General features: G+C 41.6%; 1 protein-coding gene across 1 annotated transcript in view; it reads left to right on the plus strand.

The window, feature by feature from the left end:
* Positions 1-13,645, plus strand: part of Impg2 (interphotoreceptor matrix proteoglycan 2) — a 56,608-nt gene that overhangs the window by 14,872 nt on the left and 28,091 nt on the right. The window contains exons 7-10 of the mRNA XM_060370556.1: positions 573-640; positions 6,023-6,184; positions 10,023-10,081; positions 11,927-11,947. Of these exons, the coding sequence (XP_060226539.1) occupies positions 573-640; positions 6,023-6,184; positions 10,023-10,081; positions 11,927-11,947 (310 nt within the window). The remainder of the gene's footprint in view (positions 1-572; positions 641-6,022; positions 6,185-10,022; positions 10,082-11,926; positions 11,948-13,645) is intronic.

Here is a 13,645-nt window from a genome sequence, read left to right on the forward strand (position 1 = left end):
TTCTTTCTTTCTTTCTTTCTTCTTTTCATTCTCTCTTCTTTCTTCTTGCCAGGGATTGAACCCAAAGGCTTCTTTTAGGCCAGGAGGTTCTCTAGAAAGGGCTACAACAAGCCCTTATTAATTTTAAGAAAAGGCATAAGCTTCTTTGTGTTAGAAATTTTGAGCAGATAAGAAAATATAATAGCACAATGTGGCTCCATTTCAATGATTGTTAAACAATGGCCAAGCTATAATTTCACAGTCTAGTATAGTTATGCACCTCAGCATTTGTTCCCTTTACTAGATGGCTCCCTAGAAACAGAAACGTTCTTTTTGTACACTAGCATCTATATTAGAGCCTGGCACACTCAAAACAAACAAATAAGCAAACAAACAAACACTTGTTCAGTGAGTCATAATTATTGAGATTTTAGAGTGCATCTACAATTGTCTCTTGAACTTATAACTAAAAAAGCCTTCAGTATAAAAGAGCAAAAGACTTGAAAGAATGGCTGTTGAAGTAAGTCCTTAATTCCTGACAGGAATTCTGGCTTACTCAAGGACTGGTATCACACGTTTTGTTTTCTGCTTAGGTGCTGTTTCTAGTGCTTCATATCCAGAGGTGGCTACAGAGAGCAGCGTGATGTCACCAGAGGAGAGCGTAAGTCCAGCTCTATTCTGTTGCTTTCTAACACGGAGGATGAGTTTAACAGGGTTTATATTCCATTTCGAGACTGCACAGGACTTCACATGGTACACTGCTCTGGAAATATTATGAATTATAAATGTAGAACATTCAGAAATCTGATATCTCGTGGAAGAATTGAATAGGTCTGTCATAGTGGTAAATTGTTGGTAGAGGATTTCTGTTCTGGGAAACTCTTTTTGTAATAAACCCGTGATCTTCAATCCCTCAGTAGGTTGGGCCTTAGCTTCTTTAGAGAGAGAGGAAATGGATTTTATGAGTTTAAAATTAAAAAAGTGATCATACCTTCTAAGCACACAATTATTAGTAGGAGCTTGTCTACTGAACAACACTAAATTCTACAAATGAGGGTCCACAACCAAAAATCACAGGGTAAGTACAGAATGATACCTACCCAGGCAGATGGAAGCATTTTATTTAAAAGTTGTATTAGGCTGGGAGACGGCACAGTGGAAGGAACAAGAAACAGAGTTCAAATTCCCATTACTCATGTAGAAAACCACACAGGCATGACAGCTCACGTGTATCACTCTCATCTATAGCTGGGCAGGCTAGGCAGTCCTTCTCTATCACCCAGCTAGAAAGCCAGACAGCCACGGCAGCCCCTCAGTATTTCAGAGCTGGCTCCTTAGCACAAGCTGGTGAGCTAATGTTGCTGAACCTATCAATTCTGGGTTTGGTCAAAATCCCTGCCTCAGTTAGAAAAGTGGAGAGCAGTTGAGGAAGACACCTGTCATCAACCTCTGGCCTCTCTACACATGCATATACAAACCTGTATACACACATGCACTCCATCCATGAAAACACACACACACACACACACACACACACACACACACACACAGGCACACTGCACACACATGCGCACACAACATTACAACTAATGTGAAATCAGGTGGTAGAATTCCATTTTGCCTCTCTCCCTTCCCAGTCACTTAATAAGAATGGCAGTATGTGCATGTGTGTTTGTATGTGTGTGTTTTATGTTCATGGATGTAGAGGAGCGTGTGGAGCTGGAACAAGGGATCAGGTCCCTGAAACTGAACCTCCACACAGTCTTCTCAACATGGGTGCTGGGAACCAGCCTCACTCCTCTGCAAGAGCAGCAAGTGCTTGTAACTGCTGATCCCTCTCTCCAGCCCCACAATAAAATTTGATCAACAAAAGGCAGTATTGTATAAAATTCTGTGTAACTAACAGCTTTCATCAGTCGTGTTCTTAGTATGATCGAGCAGCGTAATGTACTTACTGAAAAAATGCCCAATGTGATAAAGGGTAATACTTTAAAACAATGCAAAAATTTAATATGAGATTGCATCAATAGAATATGGAACCTGCTTTGAGTAGGTGATAGTCCTACCATATCTTAGTTAGAACTCATGTATGGGTGCCATGCTCTAAGGTAAAAATTAAGAGCATTGGAGGTGTCAGAAGGAGAGGTGCCAGTGAAAAGTTAGAGGGAACTTGGTAGCTCCCTGGTGTCTGTGAAAGGCCCCTGTGTGCCTCTTGTGAGGCAGGGCACACACTACTTTTTTTTTTTTTTTTTAATCAATAACGGAACTTCTAGGGAGGCAGTTTGGGCCTAATGACAAGACATTCCCAACTGTGAAAGCTTTTTGGAAGCGTAAGAGCCTGTTCTGAAAAGCATGCCTGTTTCTCATGGCAGCTCTTTCAGCTGAGGCGGGCAGCCTTGTATCAGGGATATTGTATCGAGAACTCAAGAAGGAATGGGGGTGATCTCCTCTGAAACTGCACAGGTTTCTGTTATGTGAGTCATAAGGTGAAAAGTGATACAGTGACAAGGAGAGGCACCAGTGTTCTTCCCTTGGCTCTCAGTACCTTCAGTCCACACATACATCCCTCCCATGTTTACATATGTACAACACAGGAACTTGGCTTAAATGTGCTCATTTAAATGTGCTGCATACAGCAAGTGTTCCTGTAGTGTTCTAGTGGTAATGGTAGTATTACCTCATTCCTTTTAGATTTAGTAAGTACATTTATAAAAGAAGGTATTGCTACAGTATCATTTAGTCAGTCTTTTATTCATATGAATAGATTTATGGATATTTTGTTATTTTGATTATAATTCAATATTACTTTTTTTTTCCCCCAAGTTATGTCAGATTTGGCCTGGAAGACCTAGAACATTTCTTTCTCTTTTTGAGACAGCATCTTGGGCTTTCATTCTGTAGTTCATGCACTCTTGAAACTCACTATTTAGCCCTAACTGATCTTGAACTCTTGGTCATTTTTCAGTAACTCCAACTGTGTATGTGTGTGTATCTAGCTTCTGGGATTGAATCTAGGGTTTGAACATACTAGTCATATGCCCCTCAGCCTAGACTTAGGTTTTAATGGGCAACAAAAAGTTTGTTGTGGTTTTGACCAAAAGCAACTACTGTTTTAAAAAATGACCTCTTTTAAAACTGGTGTAGGGCCCATTGGCTGCTCAGTTTCCAAGTGGGTTCCCTAGAAAGGGGTACAGGAGCTGTCTCTGACATGAACTCAGTGGCAGGCTCTTTGATCACCTTCCGCTGAGGGGTGCAGCCTTGCCAGGCCACAGAGTAAAACAACGCAGCCAGTGTTGATGAGACCACATAAATGAGGGTCAGACAGAAGTGGAGGAGGTCCTTCCCTATCACAGAACTAGGGAAAGGGCATAGGGGGAGAAGAGGGAGGGTGGGTGGGACTGAGAGGAGACAAGGGAGAGGGCGGCAGCAGGGATACAAACTGAATAAATTGTAATAAATAAATATATAAATATAATTTTAAAAAACAGTTGGTTCATTGGATACCCTTTTTCCTTTTGTACTTAGCTCCTTAAGGGCAGAGGCATCACTGACCAGCATCTCTATATTCTTTACACATGTATCATAAAAATAAATATTTAACTCAAGCGACAACACATGCTGGAGAGGTTGCGGAGAAAGGGGAACCCTTCTCCACTGCTGGTGGGAATGTAAACTTGTACAACACTCTGGAAATCTATCTGGCGCTTTCTCAGACAACTAGGAATAGCGCTTCCTCAAGATCCAGCCATACCACTCCTAGGCATATATACAAAAGAGGCTCAAGTATGCAATAAAGACATTTGCTCAACCATGTTTGTAGCAGCTTTATTTGTAATAGCCAGAAGCTGGAAACAGCCCAGATGCCCCTCACCTGAAGAATGGATGCAGAAATTGTGGTACATCTACACAATGGAATATTATTCAGCAGTAAAAAACAAGGAAATCATGAAATTTGCAGGTAAATGGTGGGACCTGGAAAGGATCATCCTGAGTGAGCTGTCCCAGAAGCAGAAAGACACACACGGTATATATTCACTCATATAGACATATAACATAGGATAAACCTACTAAAATCTGTACATTTAAAGAAACTAATTAAGAGAGAAGACCCTGATTAAAATGCTTAATCCCCATTCTGAAAGGCAAAGAACATGGACATCAGAAGAAGAAGAAAGCAGGAAACAACCTAGAAACCTGCCACAGAGGGCCTCTGAAAGGCTCTTTCCTGCAGACTATCAAAGCAGACGCTGAAACTTATGGTCAACTGATGGGCAGAGGGCATGGAATCTTATGTAACAAATGGGAAATAGTAAGATCTGGAGAGGACAGGAACCCCACAAGGAGAGCAACAGAACCAGAAAATTTGAACACAGGGGTCTTCCCAGAGCCTCATACTCTAACCAAGTACCAGGCATGGAGATAACCTATAACCTCTGCACAGATGTAGTCCATGGCAGTTTAGTGTCCAAGTGGCTTACATAGTGATGGGAAGAGGGACTACCTCTGACATAAACTGATTGGCCTGCTCTTTGATCACCTCCCCCTGAGGGGGGAACAGCCTTACCAGGCCACAGAAGATGACAATGCAGCCATTCCTGATGTGATCTGATAGACTGAGATCAGAAGGAAGGAGAGGAGGACCTCCCTTATCAGTGGACTCGGGGAGGGGCATGTGTGAAGAAGGGAGAGGGAGGGTGGGACCGGGATGGGAAGAGGGAGGGGCTTATGAGAGGATGCAAAGTGAATAAAGTGTAATTAATAAAATAAAATTAAATTAAAAAAAAAACTGGTGTAGGGTAATTACAGACTATTCTAAGTTACCTGAAAATATTATCCTATTTCTTCTTCCTGGGTACATATTTGTGGAGCCAGATTTTTTTCATGTTACATCTGTTAAAATAGCATACTGGAATTAATTGAATACAGATATAAACATGAGAATTCAGCCATCTTGTATTAAGCCAGACAGTCAAGAATTTGCAAAAAATATAAACAACATCATTCTTCTGACTATTTCAGCTTCACAGCATCTGTTGTTGACTTTTGCATGAAATTTGCTTACTTTGTTATATTTTGTGATTGTTATTTTTGAGACAGGGTGTCACAGTGCAGCTTTGTCTGGCCTAGAATACACTATGAGGGCCAGGCTATGTTAGTTAGGGTTTCTTTTGCTGTGAGGAGATGTCATGATCACGACAACTTTTATTAAAGAAACAACTTAATTGGGGCTGGGTTTAAAAAAGTTCAGAGGTTTAGACCATTGTCGTCATGCAGGTAGACACAATGCTGGGAAGGTAGATAAGAGTTCTGCATATAGATCTACAGGCAGCCAGATGAGAGAGTGACTCTGGGCCAGGCTCGAGCTTCTACAGTCTCAAAGCCCACTCCCAGTAACGCACTTCCTTCAACGAGGCCACACCTCCTGATAGTGTCATCCCTGAGAGCATATAAGGGCCGGTTTAATTCCCACTACCGCAAGGCTGTCCTTGAACTCACAGAGATCTGCCTGCCTCTGCCTCCCAGTGTTGGAACTAAAGTCATGCCCTGCCATACCACACTACTCTGTTATTTTTAAATGACTTAGTATTTTTTTTTTTAATTTGTCCTTTGAAATTTTGGTTGATAAATAGTCGCAGTTATAATATATATTACTAACATTTCAGTGAGTTGCTGGATTATTTTCATGAGTCTAAAGGGATTCTTGAACCAACATGTTTGAAGACCATTTTGATAAGCCAGCTGTGTTTTGATTATAGAATTTTCAACATCTTTTTTTTTTTTTTTTTTTTTACCCACTTTGATAGTTTCCTATGGAAAGGCTTTTGCTCTTCCTTCTTAGTGTGCACTAAAAGAATATGCAAGTGTACAGTCATTATTACATTTGTTTATATTCTTTAAATCCTAAAAGTTACTCTGTTTGTTATCAAAATTGAATACTACGTACAATGTCATCATTAGATGTGGTGTCTGGAACTTCAAGGGTAATCAGTATTTATTTATTGAGTGAATAAATACTTGTATTTAACATTCTATTTAAATTCAGATCAGCAATGAAATTGAGAATGTGACGGAGGAGCCCATACCGCCCGCTGCAGAACAGATAGCAGAATTCAGCATCCAACTTCTGGGGAAGCAGTACAGCGAGGAGCTGCAGAATCCCTCCAGCGCCCTCTACCGGCACCTTGTGGAAGAGTTTATTTCCGAGGTGGGTTTTTCTTTTCTTATCTTTTTTTTTCTTTGGTTAAGTTTTTGGAAGAAGCTTTAATTTATTTATTTCTAACATGTGGATTATAGGAAACAGAAATCATCCATGTGTGTGGTTCATTTGATTGGTTAGCATGTTTGTTTGGGGGGATTAAGTTTCTCATAACCACAACACATTTGAGAATTCAAGCTGGCAAATACTAGGGTTGCAGCTTAGCCATTTTGTGAAATGTCAATGTTTGGTGAATCCAGTATCTCTGAACAGCTATACACTGCTTATCATTTTTTTCTGGATGAGAACATTAGACTTAATTTTTAAAAATTTAATCTGTACCCTTTTTTTTTTATTGATTTGTTTGTTTATTTTTGAGACAGGGTTTCTCTGTGTACTTGGGACTCGCTCTGTAGATCAGGCTGGCCTCGAACTCAGGACCTGCCTACCTCTGCCTGAGATTAAAGGCATGCACCATCACCACTACCACCCGGCTCTGCTCTTATTTTCTAGTTTGGACACTTTTAAGTAGTTAACTTACAGGCGATGTGTGCAAAGCTGAGAAGCACTTGAGGGAATGTGGGAAATAAACCCCTTTCTTCTCTTCTTCTCTGTCCTCTGGCTCTGCTGGGAGGGTTTTTTTTTTAAGGGATTTTTCTAAGCAGCCATGTGTTAAGCAATACCCATTACTTACCTTTTGAAAGAATTCTGCATGGAGTTTGAACTCTTCCCTTACACATCATCTCTACCTGGCGCCCTTCTTGTGCGCCTTTGTTGTGATGTTGTATGGTGCTGAATGCCATCTGCTCCTTGTGATAACTGGGCACACCACTTCTTCCTGCTTACTTCTTTTCCATTCCTACTTGATTGGCTTTTCCTTACCAAGTGTGTTAATTCCATTACCCTGGCTTAATTTCTCTCCCCAGTCGTCATGTCCAGATGGGAAATAAAAATATGTGTCTGTCAGCCAAATAGCATCATTGCAGCCATCAGACATGGAGAAGAGCATAGGCCAGGCAATTCGTTTTCCTAACTGTGCGGCCAAGTTGCAAGGCTGTATGGTATGTGGAAGAAAAGTCAGCCAGGCCAGTGGCCACCTGGCATCAGATACTGTCTTGAACTGGCTGTCTGGCTTTCCTGCCTGGATTAGGAACCTTTAATAAGCCTCTGTGTTTCGTTAAACAACTGCAGGAATGACTGGAGATTTAGAGAAAAATCTAATAAATACTTTGAAAGGTGTCTCCTTAGTAATGACTTTATGAGATAAGTGGCCCCTGAACTGAGGTGATTTGAGGGTGACGAATTGTCTGTGCCACCCCCTTCCCCGTCTCTGGTGAATGTCTGTACCACTGTCACCTTCTGACCTGCGATGACGTGTCCTAATAACTATTTCTTTGTATGGATGGTACTCTCTGTCTCTGTCAGTGTATGTGTGCGTGTGTGTGTGTATGTGTGTATGTGTGAGTGTGTGTGTATGGTTTAACCTGCTTATGGAGGTCAGAAGGCAGCCTTAGTTTTTAGCTTCGCTTTATACCTTGTTTGAGACAGGTCTCTGTTGTTTGCTGATGTGGGTGTCAGGCTGTCAGGCCTGCCAGTTCCCAGGGATTCTTCTGTCTCTGCCTCCTACCTAAAACCCTGGGATCACAGGTGCTCTTTAAGGCATCAGGCTTTGTGTCAGTTTCTGAGGATGTGAGCCTGTGTCCTAACCTTGCATGGCGAACACTTTACCCATTGAGCCATCTCCCCAGCTGTCCATTTGCCTTTCAAAGTGGCCCTTCCTCCCCACCCCGGACAGAAACTATAGTGAGTTCTCAGTTTCGAATGTGTCAGGAGGCAGGAGGAACAGGAGAAGGCAGTGTAGTCCAATGGGCAGAATATGGATGGCAGGGTTAGAGGACATTGACTTGCAAGTAACTTCTGAGTCAGCCACCCTTGAATTATTTATCCTTAAAACAAGAAACTCTTCAGTGAACTAAGATTAAAAAAAAAATTCTGCTCCCTGTCATTTTGAGGCACTGGTTAGAAGCATCTATATGGTCCTGGCCATTAAGCTGCCATTCCAGTGTCTCAGTTTTCTCACTTATAAAATCTGGATAACGTGTGTGTCTTGGGAGTGTTTCAAGGATTAGATGTAAAATTGCGGAGGCCCAGTGTGGTGGTCACTCAGGAAGTTGTACCCGTTCCTAACGTGGGTGCTGATAAAGTGAGGTGGTTTCTTGCGCTGGATCCCTGTAGTGGCTAACTGCGTGTGACGACTTAGAAGACTTGGATCTAACAGGTACCCAACCCCCTGCCTCAGCACCCCAGGTCACAGTGGCAGTTTGCAGTGTGAGATGGATGCTTTCAGCTGCAGTCATTTTCAGGTTTAGAGGCCCATGTGGTGGGAGGTGGGGCAGTCTTAGTGCCGTGGAGGAGAGCTGGTGCGCATTCACTCAACCAGCAAACGCACAGCCTTAGACTCAGGATCCTAGGATGTCCCTCTGCCCTTATCCTGCAAGCATGTGCTCTACCCTTTTGAGGAGTAAAACAAGTAGTGTAGGCAAAATGCTCTATGGATGTACATTCTTTATTTGTGTGTGTGTACTGGTGCATGGGAGCACACACACATAGAATGCATACACACGTGTGAGTGTGTATATAGATGATGGGTTTTTTCCTCAGTCACTCTCCACCCTCATTTTGGAGACAGGATGCATTCCTGAGCCAGGACCTTCCCAGGATGGCCAGTGAGCCTCACAGGTCCTCCGTCTCTCCCTTGCCGGCATTGGAATTACAGGCAATTATTGGAATTATTATTGGAATTATGTGGGTGTTGGGAGTCAGACTCAGGTCATCATGCTTGTATGACTGTATTGATTCAGCTACCTCCACAGCCCTGTGAATTCTTTACCTTTAAACCAAGAAGATCTACCAGAGAACCAAGATTTTAAAAAGTTCTACTCCCCTGATATCGTGAGGATGGGGTTAAAAGAATCTTCTCAGAGAAGTCTCTGCAGTCCCTAACGTTTCCATTCGTGTGTGTGTGTTGACCCCAAAGCTATCCATCTGGTGAGCTACTTTGGAAATATTAAGGAGTAAATATTAACTTTTGTTTAAATACATATTTTTATATAATTAAATTATTTTTAGTCCCCCAGTCTGGCATTCTTTTTCTCTCTCCAGCTACTGAGCTCCTTTGGAAAGATGTGGTGGCATTTTAAAGGCTTGGTATTAAAACCAGCTCTCATGGATGTGATGCTTATAAACTGATATTTTAACCAGTGGAATAATCTGGCCACCACTTCTTAACCTATTTTGTGATGACCAGTCTACATGGATCTCTGTTCTGGGGATAACTTGGGCCTATGTCCTTCTTTTTTGAATGCTGAGTTTGTTCCTAGTTCTTGTGATGTGGGGACAGGAAACGGACACTCCCAGACATGTTCACACTTAGAGAAAACAGACACTAGCCTCTGCCAGGGTGCTTGCTGGGCCCAGATTTCCAACTGGAACAGTACCATTTAAAAATTCTGTTATACGAATACTATTAGAGTTTCGTTTCAAATGAAATCTTTTAATATTTTACACAAAAGGAGGAAAACGTTGCTTTAACTAATGCTTTTTATAAACTCAAAAATAAAATGAAAGCACATTAAAATCATAAAAGACAAAATGAAAAAGAAATTGTGACAGTATTGTGGCAAACACTATTTTCTGACGTTGTAACTGTTGTAACTTTTTATCTGCGTGTACAAGCTCTGATAATTATAAGGTCAGAGTGTACTTTTTACTATGCTCCTCAAAGCGTTTGAACTATACTTTAGCACAGTCTATATAGTGATCATCTTCATTTGTGTTCTCTCAACAGGTTGGAAACGCTTTCGCCGGGTTACCGGGGTATAAGGACATCCGCGTTCTTGAATTCAGGTAAAGAGAGTTACTCGAAAGCACGCATGTGCAGTGCTGTCCTTTGTCTGAATGGAAAAGCCTGGTATTGGTCATACATACTCTAACAGCGTGCGGTTGGAATGCTATAATAATGTGGTGAGTGGTAAGTCAGTACTTTAACACTAGTTCTGTGCAGGTGAAACTGAGTCAATGAGTGGCAAAGCCGTGTATTCGCGGAGATGGAGCGCGGTCTTCCGCTGGAGCAAGGAACGGCTTAGGCTTTGTGCTGACAAGTTATGCGGCTCTCATTTGGCCCCTGGGGTCAGAGTGAGATGACTTCAGGCTTGTTCTGAAGGTCTCAGAGTTTTAGTAAGGTGACTGTCGATCCTCGGGGCCAACACTTCCAGCCCTCCTTTTCCAGAGGAGGAAACGTGTTTGAAGGGCTGCACTAGCCTACTATGGACCAGCAGCCCTGTCCTGAGGGTGGAGGAGGGATTTTGAAATGAAACAGCTCATATTTCAGCACTTGCTCTCAACCTCCACGTGGGAGTCTTTTATTCGGGGAACCGGCAGTAGCTGTTGCCCAGCTATTGCGTACAGGGACACGGGATGGGCTGTTGGGAATTGTTCGCAGCAGGACTTGTGGTGGCAGTGATCGCGCCGGCTTTCTTCCGATAGAGAAACCACAGCAGAGAAAACTGTAATTGTTAACCGAAGGCCACACATGTTAGTGCAGAGAGACCTGCCTGGCAGATGGTCTTCTTGACTTCATGCCACAACAGCCCAGCTGAGTCTCTGCAGTCACCTATGCTCCTCCATGGTGACCAGGATGAAGACCCTGGAAGGCCTCACTCATTGGTAGCCTGTGGCATCACCAAAAGCTGTGCAGTGCACCGTAGGCCAGCTGGTCCCCCCTGATACTTTAGTGTAATCATTAAAATTCCGTAATTGTACATTACGTAATGGTAAGTCATTTCTTTTTCTTTTCTGTTCTTTTTTCACATCCATGCCACTTAATTTTATTGTCGTGCTGTCATGACATTAAATGACAATGGCGTTGCCATGATATCACAAAGTCTGTCTTTGCAGTAAGAGGTCTTCAGTGTGACATTCCCAATTTTAGTGCCAACAACTGAAGTCCTCTAACAATCTACTAAAAAGTTGACTTACAAAGAGATAAATCACATATTTAAGAAGCACTTTTAAGGTAACTTTACAACAAAAATTGTAAAATTCATTTCCTTCAAGATGTCTCCTTTACTTCTTCATCTTCTTTCCCCTCCCCTCTTTTTTTTTTTTTTTTCCAGAGTCTTTCTATGTAGGCCTGGATGTCCTGGAACTTGCTAAATAAGAACAGGCTGCTCTCAAATCTTATCTATCTATCTATCTATCTATCTATCTATCTATCTATCTATCTAAACTTCTAGCACGTAGTAGATCTGATTTGGTGTATTTTACTTAAGAAGGTATTTCATAGCACAGACTGAGCTAATCACCTCTCTCAGCCTAAGGTCAGCCATTTCCCTCCTGACAAGAGAGAGAACAAAGAAAGCCAGAACTGTTCATGGTTTGGCACCTTCCCACAGCAAATTGTCTCTGAAATGTAGCCTCCCCTTTTCTGTTTTAACCACCAGAAGCTTGCCAGGCTAGAATCCCTGGGTGGGCTGGGAGGGACTGGGACCTATAAATCACCTACAATCCAGAGCGAAGGGCTCTCAGCTGGATACCAATGCCTTGGTGTCTGTGAGAGTCCCAGCTTGAGCTTGCAAATAAAGATCTTCATGTGATTTGCAAAAAAAAAAAAGTGATAATGTGTATAGTGATGAAGTATGTGACAATTATAAAGAAAATTGAACTCTAATGGACACTTTTGTTATTTTTCAGATCTCCTGAGGAAAATCGCAGGTGAGGTCCCTTTTGGTACTTTCTGTGTTGTTCATTGTCAGCATCTAGTCTTAGTGTACAATAAAAACCTCTTTATCTGTAGTGAATGTATACAGGCTCTTTTGGTTATTATGATGCTTCAGATAATAAAGTGTGTTTATGTAGCATCTACATGGAGAAGCAATTCTAAAGATGATTTAGATGGGGGGGTCACATGTCAGATGTCCTACATAGGATATATTTATATTATGATTTATAACTAGCAAAATTATAGTAGCAGCTGGGTGTGGTGGCACATGCCTGTAATCCTAGCACTCTGGGAGGCAAAGTCAGGTGGACCTCTGAGTTTGAGGCCAGCCTAGTCTACAAAGTCTAGGACAGCCAAGGCAACACAGAGAAATTCTGCCTTGTAAAACCAAAAATTAAAAAAATTGCAGTGTTAATGTAATAATTTTATGCTTAGGCATCACCACAAGAGGAACGATGTTAAAAGATAGCTGCATTAGGAAGGTTAAGACCCACTGACTTAAAGTCAGTTGGAGGAAATGTGTAGTGACTACTCCAGTACATTTAAGGGGCTTGGACATTGTAGAATCTGACATGCATGGAATGATGGAGGTCACTAGAACCAACCCTAGTAAACACCTAAGGTGGACAAGAATATCTTGGTTTGAAAGGACTTTCTGATCTTATATTATTTTGATAGGTGTTTATGAAATGCCTTGTTACTGGGCAAACCCCATGCATAGAGAAATGAATATATTTTGGGTTTTGTCTTTTAGGAATGCATAGGGTAGCAGTCCTCTCTCTCTTTTCCTTCCTTCCTTCCTTCCTTCCTTCCTTCCTTCCTTCCTTCCTTTTCAACTTTATCATCCTAGTTCCCTTGTGGGATAGTAAAGTGAGGATTCATATTTGTTTCCCTTTGGCTAGTGAGGACATTTTGATTTAGAGAGACATAGTATTGTTAGAAGTTACATGACTAGAAGATACCAGATATCTTGACCAGGCAGAGTTTGGGTTTCTGTACTTTTAGTGATTGTAACCTCTCTGCACTATGCATTATTGCTACAGTGCTGAGTTCTGGACCCACTCAAAAGTGACTCCCTCTTATGGTGGTTAGAATATTGAAATCTTGATGTTACCTCTAGCACTGAAAAGATAGTAGCCGTTCACCAAGTGCTAACACCTGTAAAGGAACACAGAAAACACTTAACTATAAAGTCCCTACATTATGGTAGAACACTAGCATAGGCATGGGTTTTGAAATTGTTTAGTGTTATCAGTTAGTATCAATTAATTGACTGAATTCATTTGTAAATTTGATATAAATAATATTCCAAGTTGTGCATGAATGACTGGATGGAACAGAAATAAAAATACACACTCTGCCACCAGCACTGAGATGCATGTGAAATTTTAGCCTTACTTTTTACTGGGTATAACCCCACTTATCAGACAAACTTAGTAGAAACCATTTGAAAGGAATAGATCGTATATCGATCTGGCTTACACATGTCCTAATATCAGCTCCAAGCACTGTAAGTACACACTTTCTTCCCAGAAGAAACATTACAGGAGAAACATTGTCTCTATTTCTCTGAAATACTCTTATTTAGCTTGTGTGATGATATGGAGCACCATTACCCTTTAAAATTATGCATATCCAAAAAGCCCATTGGGGCATCTGGGGTGAGAGAATAAGGATGAATCTTTCGTTCA

The sequence above is a fragment of the Meriones unguiculatus genome, chromosome 17 (genome assembly GCF_030254825.1).
Source record: "Meriones unguiculatus strain TT.TT164.6M chromosome 17, Bangor_MerUng_6.1, whole genome shotgun sequence".
Lineage (NCBI taxonomy): Eukaryota > Metazoa > Chordata > Mammalia > Rodentia > Muridae > Meriones > Meriones unguiculatus.